This window comes from Thamnophis sirtalis, unplaced genomic scaffold, assembly GCF_051295495.1.
Source record: "Thamnophis sirtalis isolate CommonGarterSnake01/CBP01778 unplaced genomic scaffold, rThaSir2_p1.2 scaffold_6, whole genome shotgun sequence".
In the NCBI taxonomy this organism is placed as follows: domain Eukaryota; kingdom Metazoa; phylum Chordata; class Lepidosauria; order Squamata; family Natricidae; genus Thamnophis; species Thamnophis sirtalis.
Genome location: NW_028261386.1, coordinates 56,832,501 through 56,854,646, shown reverse-complemented (window position 1 = coordinate 56,854,646; position 22,146 = coordinate 56,832,501). Strand labels below are relative to the sequence as shown.

The 22,146-nt window shown below is 35.1% G+C and overlaps 1 protein-coding gene across 1 annotated transcript in view; it reads left to right on the top strand.

Annotated features, from left to right (window-relative positions):
- GLP1R (glucagon like peptide 1 receptor) overlaps positions 1-22,146 on the top strand; it is a 79,251-nt gene that overhangs the window by 39,649 nt on the left and 17,456 nt on the right. Inside the window, exon 8 of the mRNA XM_087718789.1 lies at positions 1,335-1,494. Coding sequence (XP_087574915.1) covers positions 1,335-1,494 — 160 coding nt within the window. The remainder of the gene's footprint in view (positions 1-1,334; positions 1,495-22,146) is intronic.

Here is a 22,146-nt window from a genome sequence, read left to right as displayed (position 1 = left end):
ATTGATGAAAGTACTTAAAATAGAAATCCCTTTCAGTTCCCTTGAGGGTAAGATTTCTTCTTCACTTCAATTTTCTTTTCTTTTTCTATATTTCATAAGTCCAAAAGCAACTATAAGTGCTTAGATCTTCCTTAAAATGGTGAACCTTGATAAACTATGCTTTTTAATCACTATCCTAACAAATATGATTAGAAATATCCAGTGGTGGGATTCAGCCAGTTCGCACCACTTCGGAGAACTGGTTGTGAACTTTCTGAGCAGTTTGGTGAACTGGTTGTTGGAAGAAATCATTAGGCCAGAGAATCGGTTGTTAAATTATTTGAATCCCACTACTGGAAATACCCGTTCAAAAAGATATCATTTTCCTCATAATAAAACATTGAAATACTACATAATACTAGCTAACCCTATTCCTGTTCTATATAAATAAATTCACTTTTGTCAAAGAGAGGAACTAGGATATAAGATGCAATTAGGAATGTAGTCACATTTTCAGAGGAAATGGCAGTTCTTATTTTTATTCAGAGTTTTATTCTTGAACAATGGCTCACATTCTGAGAATAATAAATGCAGAGAAACAGATAGAAAGAGAATGCACTGCTCTTTTGAAATCTCTTCAGAATATAATGAGGCATAAGTACTGCAGTATTGAAAAAGGGGAATTTATATACTTTGGCAGAGGCAAAGTTTTGTCTTCACAAGGTGCATCTGCATCATTTTCTGGAGCTTCTGTTGCCACAACCCAGGTTGCTCAACTGAGGCATCTCTCTCTCTCTCTCTCTCTCTCTCTCTCTCTCTCTCTCTCTCTCTCTCTCTCTCTCCTCCCTCCCTCCCTCCCTCCCTCCCTCCCTATCTATCTATCTATCTATCTATCTATCTATCTATATATATATATATATATATATATATATATATCTGTGTGTAAGTGTATGTATGTATGTATGTATGTATGTATGTATGTATGTATGTATGTATGTAGAGAGAGAGAGAGAGGGAGGGAGAGAGAGAGAGAGAGAGAGAGATTTTGTGGAGGATGAGCATAAGGGAAGCTGCCTCTTGGGCACAATATAAATGTCTCCTTGGACATAGATGAAAACATTATAATGCTTCAAGGCAGCTAAGAAATAGGTTAAATAGGCATGCTAAAGGGCTGTATAGTGAAGGAATGTTTGCTGCTGAATTTGATTATCTTTTTAGCCGGCTGTTGACGATTTCCAAAGGTTGCTCTACTATCAAATCATTGAGGGCATTGTGACATTGTGGTTTCATGGGCACTTTACATTTTTCGTGATCTGCAGCATATAAAGTATTTACTCAAATCTCTGCCCTCTCAGGAGTCACTTAGCTGCCGCTTGATCTTTGTGATGATGCAATATTGTGTGACTGCAAACTATTACTGGCTACTGGTGGAAGGAATGTACCTGTATACTCTACTAGCCCTCTCAGTATTTTCAGAGCAGAGAATCTTTCGACTTTACCTTTGTGTTGGCTGGGGTAAGTAGGTTTTCTTGCCTCTTTTCCAAATATGGTATTTCTTGGTTTAGTATTTTAGAAGATGTGAACTGAGAAAATATTGCTTTTTATTACAAAGAAATATTGATTTTTTTTTAAAAAAAATCCATTTTATCTGCTTTTACATTTGTGAAGAGCCTTTCAATAAGAACATTGTCAGAAATAATGCAGAGGCCTTTCTGAATTCTCTAGCGCCATCAGGGAGAATCATTTGCTTTACTTTTAATGCTAGAATTACAGGTAGTCCTCAACTTACAACAGTTCATTTAGTGACCTTTCAAAGTTACAACGGCACTGAAAAAAGTGATTCATGACTATTTTTCACACTTACAACCATTGCAGCATCATGTGATTTACATCCAAATGCTTGACAACTGGTTCACAGTTATGGCGGTTACAGTGTCCCGAGATCATGTGATCATATTTTGTGATCTGCTGACAAGCAAAGTCAATGGGGAAGCCAGATTCACTTAATAACCATGTTATTAATTTCACAACTGCAGTGTTAACAACAACTTAATGAATGGGGCAAGAAAAGTCGTAAAATGGGGCAAAACTCACTTAATACATTTCTCACATAGCAACATAAATTCTGGACTCAATTGTGTTCATAAGTCAAGGACTATCTGTACTAACATCTGTGGATGATAATTAATGAGCCAAAATAATGCCCTTACTTGTAGGACATTGATTGATTGATTGATTGATTGATTTAATATCATGCATTTATTATTGTTACAAATAACTCAAGGTAATGAACTTATCCAACACACCTCCCGCCTCATATTTTCCTTTCAACAACAACACTATGAGGTGAATTGGGCTGAGAAAGAATGATTGACCCAGTGTCACCCAGCTGGCTAAGACAGGACTTGAATTCACCATGTCCCAATTTCTAGTCTGGTGCCTTAACTACTGGACCAAACATGTCTCTTACATGAGCTGTGTATTTACTTTCAAAGAAAGAAGACATCTTTATCCTTCTTCCTGATGTTGGTCCTAGAGTTTACTAGCATAAAACCATATGTTATTTTTTTCTTCATTAACCTTCTTTCCTGAGGTGTAATTCTCTTATTTCATGGCCCAGATGGGTGTTTTTTTTGTTATGTTTACTACCATGTTTCCTTATGTAATCAGGCAAATCTTTTAAGATAATATATAATGATTTTTTGTAAATATACATTATCCGGTAGCCTGTCATTTTATTAATCAAATCATTTTTAAACAGGGACATTTCTGCACAGCTGCAGAATGTACAAGACAAGCTTCCCAATATGTTTTGGATTGTAGGATCACTGTAGAACCTTAGTTTAATACAGCCTAGCCTGTATTGTTTTAAATGCCAGTGGGGTAAAATATTTAAATACACCTTGAATGGGTTGGATGGAGCTTTTTCTCTTCCACACATTTACATTCCTGTGGGAACATTCTACATAAGTGCACTGTAAAATATACAGTAAATTATCAGCTGCATATTATTTATGTGACCCTTCTGAGTACACATGATGTATGGAGGATGAATATATTATGTTCTGTCACAACCAATAATCAATAAAGTACTCATAAGAAAATATATTGGGTGGTTCTAGTAAAGTTGCATAGATCGCATAGCAACCTACTTACTGTTAATTATTTAAACTTATAGAAAGCAAAAACATGCAAAATGGTGAGTCCTATACTAAAATTATTGAATAGATTTCTAAGCAAGTTGAAATAGAAGGTTTTATTGTTTTATTTTTATTGTTTAGTAGAAACCCAACTCCATTACAAAAAGCATAAAAGGCTGGACTGAAATATTTCTGATTGCAGATTATATTAGCAATACTTGAGTTCAGTGGTTGTCATCCAGGATGCTAACTATATACAGTACGTTCTGAACAAAGGCTATCTAATGCCTGTTATGAGCTGAAAATGGAACACCAGTAAAGTGTTCAATTATCATTTAGCGATTTTTGCTCCGTAGGGCCTGGGATTTGCTGCAAAATGACATACTGGTGGTCTTGGGCAATTTAGATAGTTGGAAGACATGGAATCTCACTTTATATATTTCCTTATAGAAATCAGACGTTAGACTGAATTATTACATACCCAAGAGGAAGGGACAAATCCTTATTTTCCTTTAACTAGTTGACGCCTTATCCTCATTTATGCCTATAAAATGGGATTTAAAAATGTACGTCTTACGATAGTATCACCTCAATAAAGAATATAGATGATAACTACATTATGTTCAGTGCATGATTCAGAACTCCTTCTGTACAAAGTTTTTTTGGGTTGTTTTTTCTAAACAAATTATATGTCCCCTTTTGCTTCATTTAGTGTTCTGTTCTCTGTTTTTATTTTCTTTTTTCCCCCTTTGGAAAATCATGCTCATTTTATTCTCAGCCTGTGAGATATTTCTTTCTCCAGGATTAGAAGCGTGATATTTTTGCAGTAAAGGAAACTGAAAAGCAAACTGCTACAGGTAATTCTTCTTGACTTGGACTTATTATTTAACAACCATTTATAGTTTTGACAGCATCTGAAAGATTCCTTTACAGCCAACTAAGCACTTCAAGCCAATGTAAAACGTCATAAACACTCCCACAGTCATGTAATTACATTATGGGTGCTGTTCACATTTAAGACTAGTTGCCAATCATCCTATTATAAATAGATAAGATTTTCAAAAACTTATTTCTGCTAATACTATATATCACCCTGGAGTTTTGTATATAATTTAATTCACTTCATGTTAAAGGAAACGTGTAATTTTGCTTATGAAAGAATTGGTAAGCTCTATATTTTTACAATGCAAAATCCTAGATTTGATTTCATAAATAAGATGCATGCAATTTTATTTCTCTGCAAAACAATCTTGGAGGCTACTAAGACACATCCACACGCAGCAACTGTATAGATAAATTTAACAAAGCATCATTCCCAGTGGTCTCCTACTGGTGCTGAGTGTTTAATAATATGAAATATCAAGGCAATGATATGAAAGATAAATCTTAAAGCCCAGTCACATAATTTAATCTTGGATTCAAGGCACATTTGAAATAGTTTCCTACAAGGAGTTGAAAAGAAAACTCAGAGGATTTTCTCTTTTTATGTTGGTAAAAACTTGCTAATCACAAACTGTCCTTCATTTGAATGTTAACAGATAACTGAAAATGAGTATTATTTTATTATGATATTCAGTAGAATAATGGAATGTTCATTTGTTTTCAGTATAAAGTGGAAAATACACATTTCATATAAAGGGAAAAATACACATTTCGAATCAAACATACCGTATTTTTCAGAGCATAAGACGCATCAAGATTTTGAAGAAGTAAATTTTTAAAAAGTTTTTGCACTCTGCAGGTCTCCCAAACCTTCTGCATGCTTCATTTTTTGTGAAAAATGGGGCATGCAGACAATATGAGAGGCCTGCAAAGTGCTCCTGGGGGCTGGGGGGAGGGCAAAAATGAGCAAAAAAATGGTCTGTTTTTTGCTTGTTTTTTAGCCCTCCCCAGCCCCCAGGAGCATTTTGTAGGCCTCCCAAACCCTCTGCATGTCCATTTTTGTGAAGGGGTGGGGTTTAGGGAGTCCAAAATGCTGTATTCAGTGTATAAGAAGCACCCAGATTTTCACCCTCTTTTTTGGGGGGGGGGAATACTCCAAAAAATACAGTACTTTTGTTTTGAAAACTAATTATAGATTGTATTCCTTAAAAATGTATTTGAAGAGATCCTTAATAATCTTTATAGTCTTAATTAGAGTATGAAATTACTTCAGAAAAATAAAAATTGAAGAAGAACTCTGTTGCATAGAATACAAAATAATAGTTATAACATTTTAAAGCTCAAATAGGAAAAGGAATGAAGAGAGAAGTGATATAATCACTTTAATGTAGTCTATACATATGGGCATATAATTTATATTCACCAATCATTGACTAAAGTGCTTTTAAAAAAGTTTTGACAGCTTTTATTCTATTATTATTCATTTTTTCAAGAAAGAAACAACTTTTGCAACTACTATTCTACTATTATTTATGAATAATTGGGAAGTCTCATTTGCCTAATTAATGCTGATTCTCTACAAATAGACATTATATATTACACTTTTCAATAATATTTTGAAAAGCTTTTCTTGTTTTTGGAATTTTCCATTGCTCCTTGATTTTCATGTCCCCATTTTCTTTGACCTTGAGTAATTTGTTCTAATGTTAGTAGCCTGTGTAGTTCCTTTCTCTTGGTGACATTAATGTGGCATCTTTTTATATCATTCTGTATTTCATATTAAACTGTTATGCATTATTTTCTTTTACTTAAATTAAAACTTTACATAATGAAAATATGTTCTTAGACTTCACAGCCCCAGCCTATTTTTGATATGATTAGTAAGTATTGATTATCTTATAGCAATTATACTTTTGTTATGCAATTCTGGAACCTTTCCACTGATAAGAACTCCATCAGAACTCAATTGTTGGTCCATGTTTTGCCAACATTATGATTACCTTCAAAAAGGGAAATTGACTCTGACCTAGTCAAATGTAGATTACAATTCAGTATTTAGGACCATAAAAGTCTACATAGGGAACAAAACTTTCATCTACAAAGAGTTCCCAAAGGATCTCTCTGTATTGGTTCACAGGGTAACAGGATGGCAGATAAGACTTGGCATTAATAAACCAGATTAGTTCACATTAGGGCAGACACTTATAACTCCTTGCAACCACACTGATGTGTTCAGAATTGCCACTAACTACTCAAAAAATATCCAATTACTGTTGCAAAGCAACTCTGAAAACATTAACCCAGCATGTGTCTGCAATAAAGTAGGGAAAGATAATGATAGGAATTAGTAAATGGCTTAAAATTAAAAACCATTGTGCTAATAGTGTTATGTCAGTCTATTGTGAATGTGTGTACCTCTAAACCAGTGATGTATGTCTTGCATCACACAAAGGCTATTTTTCTTCCAGCACGCACATGCTGTACACACGTACACACACACACACACACACACATTCATTTATTCGTCCATTCATTGAACAAGCTGCAATGCTTTTCTTAACAATTTAACTCAATGTTTGTTTAGCAGTTTTCATTAAGCATTGATGTTCTCTCATAGATTTGTACTTTCTAACTTATCAATTGACTAATTCTATTATATGTAGCTTGAGGTTCTTGCAATTCTGCTATAAAAATATTATTAATAAAATCTAATTATCTTAAATACCATTTACAGCAGACTATAGCTTTTAAAATGTTGACCTTAACTTTTTAGTGGTAAATAAATGAATGCTAGGTTATTGGTTAAACACAAATCTATATATAATTGCACTTTGCCAATTTGTATTCAACAAAAATACATATTTCTTCCCCTCGCATAAAATAGAAATCATTAAGTTGAAGCATGTATTTAGTTCAGTATCTTGGACTTTTATTTCATTCTCAGTTTTTATAAAATTTAGCTTCCTGATTTTATGAAGTTCTTGCTATTTTTTTTAATTCCTATCTTGTAACCTATGCAATATTTTACAAAGTAGGTTTGCTCACCAACCCAGCAGAGATGCAGACAGTAACTGCAGTTCAAATTGTGATTTGCATGCCTTATATGACACACTTTACAGAATAACTTGTTGCTAGAATATCATTGCTATAGCCAGCAGAGTTGAAGGAACTAAACAGAAGTTTCCTGAATTTTGTCCTAGTGGAAAATGCTTTGGATGTTTCTACTTTGTAAGGAGAAGGAGTGTAGCTATAAGTATATAATTCCTCAATGATAATTCCGATTCACCACTCTTTGGAAATCAGGGTCATGCAGAGAAACATGAAGGTCATAAAGATAATGCTCACTTAACAACTGGCTTGTCCAGTGATCATTTAAACTTTTGACAGTGCTGAAAAAGAGGCTTTGCACATATGACTGTTGCAACATCCCTACAGTCATGTGATCACCATTTGTATGCTTCACAATCAATTTCTGACAAGCAGAATTAACAGAGAAGCTTGCAATAAAATTGCAAGTTGTGGTCACATGATATTTCGATTAACAACCACAGGCGATTTATGTAACAACTATGATAGATGTAAGATTATAAATCCATCATGTGATTTGCAGATAATGACTGTGGAATTGCTAGTCCCAATTTGGTTGTTAAGCGTGGACTACTACCTTATCATGAAGGTTTTATGCTAATGGAAGAATGTAAGGTTGAATAACAAAGTACTCACACACTTCTGTGGTTCTAAAAGTCTAAAATGAGACAAATCAGCACAACATGTAAGGTGAATAGTCAGCTTTCTTATAACAAGTATTAAAAGCTGACCTATTAATTATAACTTGAGAGACCGCCTCCTGCCAATTACCTCCCTGCGACCAATTAGATCGCATAGATTAGGCCTCCTCCGAGTTCCATCTGCCAGTCAGTGCCGACTGGCAACTACACGGAGGAGAGCCTTTTCAGTAGTAGCTCCGACCCTTTGGAACGATCTCCCCGTGGAGATTCGTACCCTCACCACCGTCCAGACCTTCCGCACAGCCCTTAAGACCTGGCTAGCCCATCAGGCCTGGGGATAAAGATAATTTGTTCCCACCCGAATGATGAATGAATGTTGCTTACTATTTTACTTCTATGTATTGTTTGTGTCTATTGTCTGTACCCTCCCTTCTTTATTTTATGTAAGCCGCCCTGAGTCCCCTTAGGGAAAAGGGCGGCCTATAAATACTAATAAACATAAACATAAACAAACAAACAAACATAAACATAAACATAACTTGTAGCAGGAGATTGTGTAGAATTTCAACATTAAAGCAGTTTGAATAAGCTATAAAAATTAGTTTTACATCAGATTAATATCAATTAAATATAATTGTTTAATTAATTAAAGATACCTTTTCATTAGGAAAGCTACTGAGCTTTTCTTTTACCAGCTTCCATAATACTTTAACTCCAGAAAAGCAGTAAGCCTGGCAGAGCAAAATGTCATTGTCTATTTCTGCATTTTGAATGTTGGGGACTTTGCAGCTGAAATAGTCTCCCTTCATCTGTGGTCTCTCATATTAGTGTCAATTTTATGGATTCAATAGGAAGACAGTCAGACTTAGATGCATTCCTACATGGGCAAAACTGCATTTTCCACAACTATAGAAACCACAACTTTCTATTATAATGACAAAATTCAAACAATCGGGATACTGTGATAGTTCAATTTGAGATATTGAAATCTGTGTGAGAAAAAGTTAATAAAAATTCCAGTGCTCTTTCTTCCAATATTTTTGCATCCAATCTTCCCAATCAAAAGGAGTGAGAAACTATTTATCCCACTCTGATAATTTTTGTTCCATTCTTTATTTATGATAGGTTAGTGCAATATATCAGCAAGCACAAGAGATAGAAAGAAAAAATTAACTAGAAAAAGGCTATGAGGGACTATTAGGCTTTGAACTATAACACAATTGTGAGACAGACCTTATTCATTAACCAATTATTCTACTGAATTCTTAAGAAACTTATTTAAGATAAGAATATTAAAACTTTACTAAAATAACATATAGTGTTCTTTACTAGTTCCAGTTCTTCATAAACTGAGCCAAGGTGGCGCAGTGGTTAAATGCAGCACTGCAGGCTACTGCTAGATCAGCAGTTCAGCGGTTCAAATCTCACCGGCTCAGGGTTGACTCAGCCTTCCATCCTTCCGAGGTGGGTAAAATGAGGACCCAGATTGTTGGGGGCAATATGCTGACTCTCTGTAAACCGCTTAGAGAGGCCTGAAAGGCCTATGAAGCGGTATATAAGTCTACTGCTATTGCTATTGCTATAAGGAATCTAATGTTTTTATATACTGTGTACTTCCATTTTTATCAATGCTTTTTGCCAAAAATGTGAATGAGGGATGCAAAACATTTTGACTTCCAAATATTCTTATCCTAAAATCCCACTTTGAGAATTTAAAGTAACAGTAAAGTAAAATGTTTATTTCTAAAAGATTCATTTCAAGTTCAGAATAAATTCCAGTGTTTGTTTCAAAAGTTGGAACAAAGCCATCCTTTCAAATAGCACCAGTTTGACTAATCCAACTGTTTAAAGTGCAGTGATTGGAGTGTTACTTTTTGGCCTGTGATTGGTTTGATTTTTTTAAAAATGTTTTATTTCAGCTAGTGTAGCAGTGGGAATCATATATGCCCTAGTACTAATCATTTGGAGTGAAAGGGGGAGGGTGATTCAGAAGTAGAGTGTTGAATACAGCAAGTAGAAGACAGCTTATAGTTGTATGTTTGGCAATGTACTTGATAAGTTATTTCTTAAATAAATAAATAAATAAATAAATAAATAAATAAATAAATAAATAAATAAATAAATAATAGCCCCTCCAAGGAGCTTTACCTTGTCATGGTGGAGGGGCTTGCATGCTCTAATGATCCTAAGGGATATGCTGAACAGGTACAACCATATCAGACAGGTCTTAGGTGAAGGGCCAAACAAAATTTGTTCCACAACCCATTCAAATATGATGAGTATGAAAAAAAAATGACATTTATGCTGGCTGAACCATCGCCCGGATTAACAAGGGTTCTGTTGGATGCTATGGCTCCTGGGCATTCTGGGCAAAATGAGCTACAGGGCTAAGCTCCCTCTGCTAGACAACCAGGGCATGGAGCTGACAAGCTACTGGAAGAAAAAGTGAAAAAGCAAAAAATCTGGACTAGGGAAGAAAACATCTCTACTATGAAAGCTTACTATCAATCTGAGCCAGCAAAACGTGGATTTTAAAAATGAATGCATCAGATTTGGAAGGTGAACCACATGGACTGTGATATCAGTGAACAAAGGCTAATTGGACCAATGGCGTGTAATTCTAAGCCACATTTTTTTTCACTACAGCAGAATTAATAGGAATCGAAGAGAAAATAACTAATGGTCTGAGTATACCAACAAAGAAGAGTAACATCAAGAATGATTTGCAGACTCAAAAGCAAACTGAGGAAGAAAGGGAGGAAGAGGATGCTGAAATGGATGAAGATAAAGAACAAGGAAGCACTGAAGAACAAACACCAACAGATACTGATCAATTAGCTGAGAAAATAAAGCATCAAATGGAAGATGCTGAAAAAACACGTTTGCCAAAGTTGAACCAAGCGAACTGGAAAGAATTGAGAAAGGTACTTAAAAAGCTCAATGAGGCTGTGCAAACCATTCAAACCACTACATTAGCTGAAACAAACCAGCTGATGTATGCAGCAGCCTTCATAACCACCAAAGAATTGGGTTTGAAAATACAAAAGAACCAAAGAGGCAAGAAGAGGAAGCCTAAATGGAAAATTCGGTTGGAATTGAAGATCAAAAAATTTCATGGAGACTTGAGCAACTTGAAGAACCTAAGGCAAGGTCAACTAAAGAACAAGCAGGTCAATAGCAGCGTTGGAAGCAAGATATGATTTGGAGAATAAAGAGATTGTGCTAGTAATTGAAGAGCTGAAGCAGAGGGTTGTTGCCGTTGATGAAAAGATTAAAAGATATGAAAACCGAGTAACTCAATTCAAGGAAAACTCACAGTTCAGAGCAAATCAGCATCAGTTTTATAAGAGCTTAGAAAGTGGAGATGGAGTAACAACAAATGAAAAACCTGATAAAGAGAAAGCTCTGAAATTCTGGAAGAATTTGTGGGAAAACAACAAGAAGCACAACACAAATGCAAAATGGATCAAACAGATTGAGGATTCTATTAAAGTGCATAAAATGGAAGACGTGAAAATAACAAAAGAAATAGTGCAAAGACAGTTAAGAAAAGTGAAGAACTGGAGTGCACCTGGACCAGATGAGTTACATGGCTTCTGGTTAAAGGCACTTACAAGTGTGCACAAAAGATTGGCAGCACAAATGAACCAGATTTTTAAAACACCTGAAAATGATGAATGGATGAGAACTGGAAGGACATTTTTGATCCAAAAAGATAAAGAAAAGGATCCTGGAAACTCTAGGCCAATCACCTGTTTGCCAACAATATACAAGCTCATTACTGGTATCATTGCAAACCAAATTTACGGATACTTGGAAAGAAATGATTTGCTTCCTGTAGAACAGAAAGGATGCTGCAAAAATTCAAGAGGAACAAAGGACCAACTGCTGATTGAATCCTAAAGAATTCAACTGCTGATTGAATCCTAAAGAATTCAACTGCTGATTGAATCCTAAAGAATTCAAAGAAAAGACCAACCAATCTGTTCATGGCTTGGATAGACTATAAGGAAGCATTTTATTCAGTTCCCCATAGCTGGATCAACAAATGCCTGAAAATCTTTGGCATCATCAGCAACATACAAAAATTCATGGAAACGTCAATGAACCTCTGGAAAATGAAGCTTATAGCTAATGAAGAAGTACTGGGTGAAGTTGAAATTAAACTAGGCATTTTCCAGGGCGATTCCCTTTCACTCCTACTTTTTATACTCTCAATGCTACCGCTGACAATCATTTTGAAGAAGATGAACTATGGATACGAACTTGCAAAGAAAGGACTGAAAATTTCACACTTGGTGTACATGGATGATTTGAAGCTGTTTGGTAAAACAAAAGCTGAACTAAATATATTAATTGAAAGCACAAAAGAATTTAGCCAAGACATTGGTATGCAGTTTGGAATTGACAAATGTGCAACAATGGCAACCAAGACAGGCAAGATCATAGAAGATGATGGAATAGAACTTGAGAATGAAGAAATGATGAAGGCAGTAAAATCAGAAGGTGGCTACAAGTACTTGGGGATTTTAGAGGCCTCTGACTTAATGCATAATAAAGTCAAGGAATTAACTCCAGCCAAGTACATTCGATGAATTCGCAAGATATTAAAGTCCAAATTGAGTGGAGGAAACATCATAAAAGCCATAAATACCTGGGCTATACCTGTGATTCGATACTCTGCAGGAATAATTGATTGGACCCAGATGGAGTTGGACAATTTGGACAGAAAAACAAGGAAGCTTATGACAATGAATCATGCTTTGCACCCAAAAAGTGATGTTGACCGATTATATCTACCAAGAGCAGAGGGTGATCAAGGACTCCTACAAGTAAAACAGACTGTGGAAGAAGAAAACCACAGCTTGAATGATTACATCCAGAAAAGTGAAGAACCAATGATTAAGAAAGTAAATAAAGGAGGCTTTTTAAAGACAACTAAGTCAAAAGCTGAATATTAGAAAGAAGTAATTGAGAAGCAAGCTGAAATTTGGAAAAACAAAAATATAGCCAATACTTGAAAAGTATTGAAGGCAAAGCTGACCAAAAGCTAACTTGGAACTGGTTAAGATCAGGAGTACTGAAAAAAAGAAACAGAAGGCTTTATTTTGGTAGCTCAAGAACAAGCCTTAGTCACAAACTGCATGAAGGCAACAATTCAACGTTACCACCAACAGCAAATGTCGCCTCTGTAATGAGAAAGACGAGACAGTCGACCACTTGATCAGTGGGTACAGCAAATTTTTACAAAGTGACTACCTACAACGCCATGACCACGTAGCTAAGATCATTCACTGGAAATTGTGCCAAAAGTTTGGATTTGAGTACAGCAAAAACCTCTGGGAACATCAGGTTCAAAAGGTTTTAGAGAATGTGAAAGTCAAGATCTTGTGGGACTTCAGAATTCAGACTGACAGGTACTTGGCCCACAACACACCTGACATAACAATAGTTGAAAAGAAAAAAGTATGGTTCATTGACATTGCAATACCTGGAGATGCAAATATTGAAGATAAACAGCAAGCAAGAAAAGTACCGGGACTTGCAAATTGAAGTTGAGCGACTGTGGAAAAAGAAATCATGTGTTGTCCTGATTGTAATTGGAGCCCTTGGAGCAATACCTAAAGGGCTACCTTGCTATTTGGAAATTTTAAATTTATCAAATTTGAACATTTTGATTCTACAAAAAACCAATAGCAGTTAGCAGACTTATATACCGCTTCATAGGGCTTGCCCCCACAGTCTGGGTCCTCATTTTACCCACCTCGGAAGGATGGAAGGCTGAGTCAACCTTGAGCCGGTGAGATTTGAACTGCCGAACTGCAGCTAACAGTCAGCTGAAGTGGCTGCAGTACTGCACTCTAAACACTGCGCCACCTCGGCTCCTCGGCTCAGCACCCTACTTGGAACAGCTTATATCCTCCGACTTTACCTTAACAATTCCTAGGTCCTTGGTTAGGACTCGTTGTTGAGCTACCAACCAGCCCCAAAGGCTGTGAATCTCACCAAAGATTAACCACATAATAATATTAGTAGTATTAGTAGTAGTAAAATGTTAATATAAAAGATCACATACTTGATGGTTATTTAAATATTATGCTGGGTTTTTTTAAAATCTTTGAGGCATGTTGTATGTGTAGATTACTATGTTTCATATACAAAACTAATGCTGTTGAGCTAGCATAAATCTAACTAACACAGAGCAGTGTTTGAGTATTGCTTGCATGTTCCTCTGTCTTACTAATGCTGAGCAGGATGCATTTCCATGCTGATATGGGATTTATAAGCCCTATGTGCCCTCTGAGTCATCTGTGCACAGTTGAGCTTCAGGAGTGCCTTTAGAAATGCCAAAACTGAAGATTCAGTATTGCTTTGGGTTTGGAGATGTTCCTATCTTATAGTGCGCTATTCTTTTGTTTTATTCAACTTCTCATTACTTTCTCTATACAGGTGAAACTCGAAAAATTAGAATATCGTGCAAAAGTTCATTTATTTCAATAATGCAACTTAAAAGGTGAAACTAATATATGAGATAGACTCATTACATGAAAAGCAAGATAGTTCAAGTCATGATTTGTCATAATTGTGATAATTATGGCTTACAGCTCATGAAAACCCCAAATCCACAATCTCCGAAAATTAGAATATTACATGCAATCAATAAAACAAGGATTGTACATAGAACAATATTGGACCTATGAAAAGTATTAGTATGCATATGTACTCAGTACTTAGTTTGGGCCCCTTTTGCAGCAATGATTGCATCAATGTGGCGTGGCATGGAAGCTATCAGCCTGTGGCACTGCTGAGGTGTTATGGAAGACCAAGATGCTTAAATAGTGACCTTCAGCTCTTCTGCATTGTTCGATCTCATGTTTCTCATCTTTCTCTTGGCAATGCCCCATAGATTCTCTATGGGGTTCAGGTCAGGCGAGTTTGCTGGCCAATCAAGGACAGTAATCCCATGGTCATTGAACCAGGTATTGGTGCTTTTGGCAGTGTGGGCAGGGGCCAAGTCCTACTGGAAAATGAAGTCAGCATCCCCATAAAGCTTGTCTGTGGAAGGAAGCATGAAGCGCTCCAAAATCTCCTGGTAGACTGCTGCGTTGACCCTGGACTTAATGAAGCACAGTGGACCAACACCAGCAGATGACATGGCTCCTCAAATCAACACAGACTGTGGAAACTTCACACTGGACTTCAAGCATCTTGCAGTGTGTGCCTCTCCATTCTTCCTTCATATTCTGGGTCCTTGGTTTCCAAATGAGATACAAAAGTTGCTCTCATCAGAAAAGAGGACTTTGGACCACTGCGCAACAGACCAGGTCTGTTTTTCTTTAGCCCAGGTAAGACGCTTCTGACATTGTTTGTTGTTCAGGAGTGGCTTGACAAGAGGAAGCCCATTTGAAGCCCATGTCCAGCATCCGTCTGTGTCTGTAACTCTTGATGCACTGACTCCAGCTTCAGTCCACTCCTTGTGAAAGTCCCCAACACTTTTGAATGGTCTTTTCCTGACAATCCACTCCAGACTGTGGTCATCCCTGCTTCTTGTGCACCTTTTTCTTCCACACTTTTCCCTTCCACATAACTTTCTATTAATGTGCTTTGATATAGCACTTTAGGAACATTCAACTTCTTTTGCAATTACATTTTGAGGCTTTCCCTCCTTATGGAGGGTGTCAATGATGGTTTTCTTCACAACTGTCAGGTCAGCAGTCTTTCCCATGATTGTGATTCCTACTGAACCAGATTTAAAGGTGCAGGAACCCTTTGCAGGTGTTATGGCTTAATTAGCTGATTAAAGTGGGACACTTTGAGCCTAGAATATTGCACCTTTTCACAATATTCTAATTTTCTGAGATTGTGGATTTGGAGTTTTCATGAGCTGTAAGTCATAATCATCACAATTATGACAAATCATGGCTTGAACTATCTTGCTTTGCATGTAATGAGTCTGTCTCATATATTAGTTTCATCTTTTAAGTTGCATTACTGAAATAAATGAACTTTTGCACGATATTCTAATTTTTCAAGTTTCACCTGTAGGTACAAGATGGCTGCTTTTGCCCTGTAAGCTTTGCAAAATATGATTTTCTCTTGTAATGTGTCATAAATTTCTGTTAGTAATGCAACAGTTAGAGGTAGTACCACTGTATCAGAAGACAGTCATACCTGTAACAAAGAATTGAATTTCTGTCTTGCTTTTCTGCTTGTTGATTTGCATATCTCCCATTGCTAAAACATCATAATTGATAAGTTTTTGGTGACTGATGAGTTTATTTTATCTTTAAGTTAATATGGTGAATGAAGGTTTGTTTGGATTCCTTTAAGGAACTGAATATTGAAGTTGTCAAGGAAAACATTTATTGTAATGGATAAAGGTCAGAAGGGTTGAAAGAAATTCATCTCTTTCCACCTAAATGATTTTTTTTAGTTAGTCAAGAATCTATCAGTGGGAATTTAAGCTGTGTTACATGTTGTCAGAAGTGATTCAGTAGGAAAGAAAGAAAAAGAGAGAAATTGGCAATTATGTCTCATTCATGTTATATTATGGATTAATAATCCTAAACAATAAGTGATTTTTGCTATTGCTAATTGCATAGTAATAGCACTTAGACTCGTATATAGAGTCAACCTATTACCCGCAACAATATGGGTCCTCATTTTACCAAACTCAGAAAGATGGAAGGCTGGGTCAATCTTTGAGGCTGTCAGGGTCAAACTGAAATAGTACATTCTAACCACCAGAGCACTGTGGCTCATATCTTAAATATCTTTTGTAGTTTAGATATGAATCACACAAATATGTCTGGATATTTGAATCACTTTAGATTCTTTATTATATAATTATATTGTTCCAGTTTAATTTTTCTGCATGGTAAGTATTACAGGCTTCTATACTGACATTTCAGTTGTTACTCTTTATTGGTATTTAATCTAGTAATTCTGCTACCGGGTATAGTAACTCTCATATGTCCTCTGCTCCTATATTGGCATTTAACTTTGTAACTCTGCTTCCGGGTATTATACCTCTCCGATGTCCTCAGATGTTGTGGTGAAACAAGTGATTCAGTAAAAGATAATGTGGTTACTGTTGTATTATAGCAATTCTACACCAGGGTTATTCCCAATTTGATCATTTTTAGTAACTTAATCCTTAATTAATGCAGTAATAAATATAACATTGGATCTATACCAATATGACCATAATGTAGTAATGGTCAATTATTATAAGAAAAGCTTATTTCCCCCTAAATGATACTTAAATGCATCATCATAAAATGATACACTTTTTATAAAACAGATACAATAAGTTTTGGAAGGCTATTTTAATAAAGAGATAGTGTGCCAACATAATGATTGCTAATTGCAATATTGCATGAAGAAGTAAAAATAAAATTTAAATATCAGAAAATTTAGAAAATAAAAGTTAAAGGAAATAAATGATAAGGAACTTAAATACACAAGAAAGGAATTAGAGTTTGTATCTGGGGAACAGAAGAATTCCATGTATGCTCTTGCTACAGCATATTTATTAAATAATGAAAACAAGACTATCCGCCTGAACAAGATTGAAGTACTTTACCAGCTGGTGTCAAATTCTCACCCTATAGAATTAAAAATCATTGTTGATTTTTAACCCCCATCCCCCCAGCTGACAAATGTAAACAGCTTCAAAGAAGCATCATCTTGAGCAATGGATCTTTGGACTAAGAAATTGATTCTCAGATCAACAAGTCTTGCCAGGCTCTGGGGCACCTGCATACTAGAGTGCTCAATCAACACAGTCTTAGTATCTACATAAAGTTGAAAGCCTACTGAACTGTGGTTGTCCATTTTCTCCTATATGGATGTGAGTTCTAGACTCTGTACCAGCAACATATCAAACAACTGGAGAAATTTCACATGCACACTCTGTGTTCCATCCATCCTACCTGGAGATCTTGAAACATGTGAAGTCTATCACCATTGAGTCCCTGATTATCAGAGGCCAGATATGGAGTGTGGGACAAATCATTAGAATGCATGACCACCATATAACTCACCAGTTGCTCTATGATGTACTAGAGACTGTGAAGATATCTTAAAGTCGTTCACACAAGCACTTCAAAGATGTTGTGAAGGAAACCTGTGACATCCAGCAAAGGGAATTAAAAGCTGTAATTATCCTTTGAAGCCTCTACTGGGTTTGAAGTTAGTCATCATCAAAAACTGATAGAAAACATTGAGTGGCATCACAGAATAACACCAGCAGTTATTAAAATGGAGTAATTGTGTTAGACTCTACACTTCCAGACTGTGTTTGCAGAGCCATCTCTGTGTCCATAGATGAAGTGTATAACATGTCTTATTTCAATCTGAAGGACAACCTACAGTATATATAAACTGAATACAGGGAGGAAAAACTATTGAATACAGGGAGGAAAAACTTTTGTTCTCTAGATTGTAACAGCCCTACTCAAGCAATATCACTTTTGCTATTAAGAATATTTAGGGTAAAACATATAGTAATTCTGATTTAATAGAACAGTCTTTTTATTTCATATCCAATTTTTTAATACTGAGTTAAAGGTTTCTAAGGAATTAATAAATCAAAGCATTTATAATAAAAAGCCAATTACCCATCAGGTCCAGATACCTTTTCTGTTTTAATCTTCTTAATAGCTTCACAAATGTCCTTTATTGTTATGGGCCCATTCATAATCTATTTCTATTTCCCTGTAATCTTCATTAAATTTTGTTTCTTATATATTCTTATATATTGTTTTCTCTAAGCAAATGCCTCATCCTTTATATAAATTGGAATAATATTGATGAAATACTTCTTTGCATAGCCACATTATCTGTTATTACAGTACTTGCCCTTGACTCTTCTTTTTGAATTTACTATTATGTTGTATAAAGTAACCTCTCTTGAAAGTTTGCTTCCACCCAAATTATTCTTAATCTCTACCTTTATTAAGATTATTTTCAAAAAATCTATTTCTTTTTATACTTTTCCACTACTGCTTTTTTCTGTAATGACATTTCATTTTACCACTCTGTGAAAATACTGGGTTTTCATTTAAAAACCAAACTCTCTTTGGTAATGTCTCTACTTTATGAACCTTAGTTGAATTCTTGAAAATGAACTGTCTTTCAGAAAAATTAGAATACTCTCTTGAACTGCCACTGCATCAACAAATTCTAAATTGTCTATAAAACTAAAATAAAACCCTTTTGGTAATTCACCTTATGTAATTTTAATATTTTTCTCAGAAGTTCAGACTACTTGTGAAGGGATCACTCCATTCCATTTGCCTGAGTCTCTTCCAAATGCTTTCTTGCTTAAGGATTGTCTCATTCTTCTTTGCTTATGTAATGGTTTCTGCCTGTTCCCCTTAAGGCCCTCTCTTTGCTTTCTACAAACACTTATTTGCTTCCACTATGTTTCATTTGTAGTATTTTTACTTTGTTTGTTAATAAAACATCAGGTAAATGAGTTCTTATAATTTTAAAACAAGCATAGAAAAGATAATTTACAGGTGCATAGAGATTTTCCTAGGTACACAAAAGATTGAAAATAATCAGCAACTCAGTTAAGCAAGCATCTGAGCTTACATAAAATAAAGGATATTAAAATATCACTTGAGGTAAAAAAAACCTGCATTGGATCATTAGTCAACAATTTATATCCTTTGTTGCAACTCATCTAAACACATTTTCCTGTAATGTGGTATCTTCCAAATGTGCTGACTGACATTTGGGACCTGCACATTCAACTTATCGGAAGCATATGCTGTTGGGAAAAGATTGCTTAAAGATAGCGGTAACTATACAATATATAATGGTCCAGTGCAAATCCAGACTGTTCAACATATGGAACCAATAAAATTTATCAGCAACACCGCAGCTTATATCTGAGCTCTTTATTATTTTTTATTTACTCAGAATACTGCAGTGAGTTCAACAGCAACTAGTATTTGGATTAATAATTGGATTTCAAACATCAAATAAAAGTCAGAAGTGGAAATGTTTCTGATATATTCTGGCCACGACAATTCTACAGTAACAGCAATGATTGCTTTGCACATCTGTTGGTTCTACAATAATATAATTTGTTCCCTTTCAGTTTGCATATTTCATTTTACAAATGTTATGGATTATAAATACAGCCTTAATTCATTTCAAAGTCAAGACGATAGCATTCATAGTAAATAAGTGTTTCTTTGAATTAAACATGCACCTGGGTTTATAAATGAATTTGGATGATATATCTGAAACATTTTTACTACCACAGCTGGATTGTATTTATTGTCATTTATTTGTTTCAGTAGACAGTTAATGCAATGTTCATTCTCAAGAAGTCCACTGATGCTAATTCTGTAATCGCGTTGGACATATTAATTGTGTAAATATCATTTTTAAATGTTAAACTTCTAAATTGCATTTTAACTCATGAAAGCGCCTCTTTTCTTCCTGACCCACTTGATAGTATACTGTTTACAGTGGGTAACTTCCTTATTGGTTATCTAAGAAATGATATAGCACAAATGTTATATTGCCACCATGAATCCTTGATTTATTTCTTGAAAAAAAAATCTACACATTCTTTAAATTCTAGCAAAACCCTCTCTAACAAGAGTTCTTATCAGATGTAATACTCCCTTCTGTTAAGATCTAGAAGAATACATACAGTTTTGATTGCCTATAGCTGCTATTTGGGTAAAATATAGCAACAATGTATGTTCAATTCAGGAATAGTATCAAAGCCATGACTGAAATTTATTGGAACAAGATTGAAATGATTCTTCAGAATATGCAGTTTCCCCACTTCTGTTTGTTTGTTTGCTTTTCCCTGCTTTTATAAACCTTTAATAAATTGGATTTAATCAGGATTTTAGTCTGATCAAAAATAATAAGACCTCTCCAAAAATAAGGCCAAGCACTTATTTCAGGGGTCAAAAGAAAATAAGACCCTATCTTATTTTCTGGAAAACACGGTAGTTCATAACAGCTAAGTGTAGGTTGCTACAGGATTTCACAGGGTCAGTTTAGAGTATCCCAGGATATCATGCAGTACTAAGCCATAGCTATATCACATTTAGTGAGACAATCTATTTTTATGCTTGCACTTGCCTGCCTACTTTACTAACAATAGAAAAATCAGAATAAATTTAATACATAAAAGAATATCAATAGGTTTTTTTTCTCTGTTGCTTGAAGAAACCATGTACTACTAGAAGAGTATAAGTACATTCTAAAGCCAAAAGTGGTGGCAACATTGAGAAGATAAGAAAAAATATTTATGGGTAATAATACCCATAAATGTTATCCATTATTGTAGATGTACGTGGGGACTGATTCACTATGTGAGCAAGCCTATTTCTTATATGATCAGTTGGACCAATTTATATCTATGTAATAACTTGTGAATAATGTAATGTTAAATACATGATTTAACATCTACAGTCACCAAATGATGATATCTCATAGTTCCTATTCTTGGCTTCAATTTGCAAGGCTAGCTGAAAGTACTAAACTATCCAGTCTACTGATTAGTAATTATCATGTAATAAATGAGGGAGCACTTTTTAACTAAAAATACAGAAACATACAAAGTCAACCATTATAAAACCAGTGTATAAGAAGAAAAACAAACAATGGAATACTGATGTTTACATTATATAGCAATAATTTTACTGACATATAATTAATACTTAAAGCAAATTTATTTTAAAACTAACCTAAATTCTATATTTAATTTTAAACTTTTTATACATTTGAATTATATAAAGGTTACCAAATTTCCAGCAAGAGAGCACTTTGGCATTTAAAGGAAATGAGGAGAGATTAAAAAGAAAATGTATGCTTGTCTATGCCACACAGGCATGCATTAAACAAACTGCAATTCCTTACTGACTTTCTGCATTTTATTAAACAGTATTTCATCAGCAATATCAACATTTCAATATTCATAGCCAGTAACAATGGGAGGAAGGCATATTTTCTTTGTATATTATTAGCCATATTTTCTTATCATAGGAATGGAGGTTAGAAAGGTGAAGCAGGAAGAAATCCGAACTTGTTGAATTGCACATGTCCATGATAGCAGGAACATGGAGAGGGAGCATCATCTCACTAGATTGATCAATATCTCCTTGAGGAAGAGCCAAGAACTACATGGCCTTCTTTCTAGAACAAATTACATATTTTGAGTATCCTCTGATACTTCATATCCCAACAAGAAGTGTCCAAGAAATTAAAGGAATGTGATGCTTCATTTCTTTGGATTTGTCTGTGTTTGCATTTCTCTCTAGCACTTCTGGGCTTCATTCTACCTACTAACATGATGTCTTATTATACTATACCTGAAGATGTTACTAAAGTGCTTTTCAACCCAAATGCTTTCTTAAGGACAGAGCATCTTAAAGGTC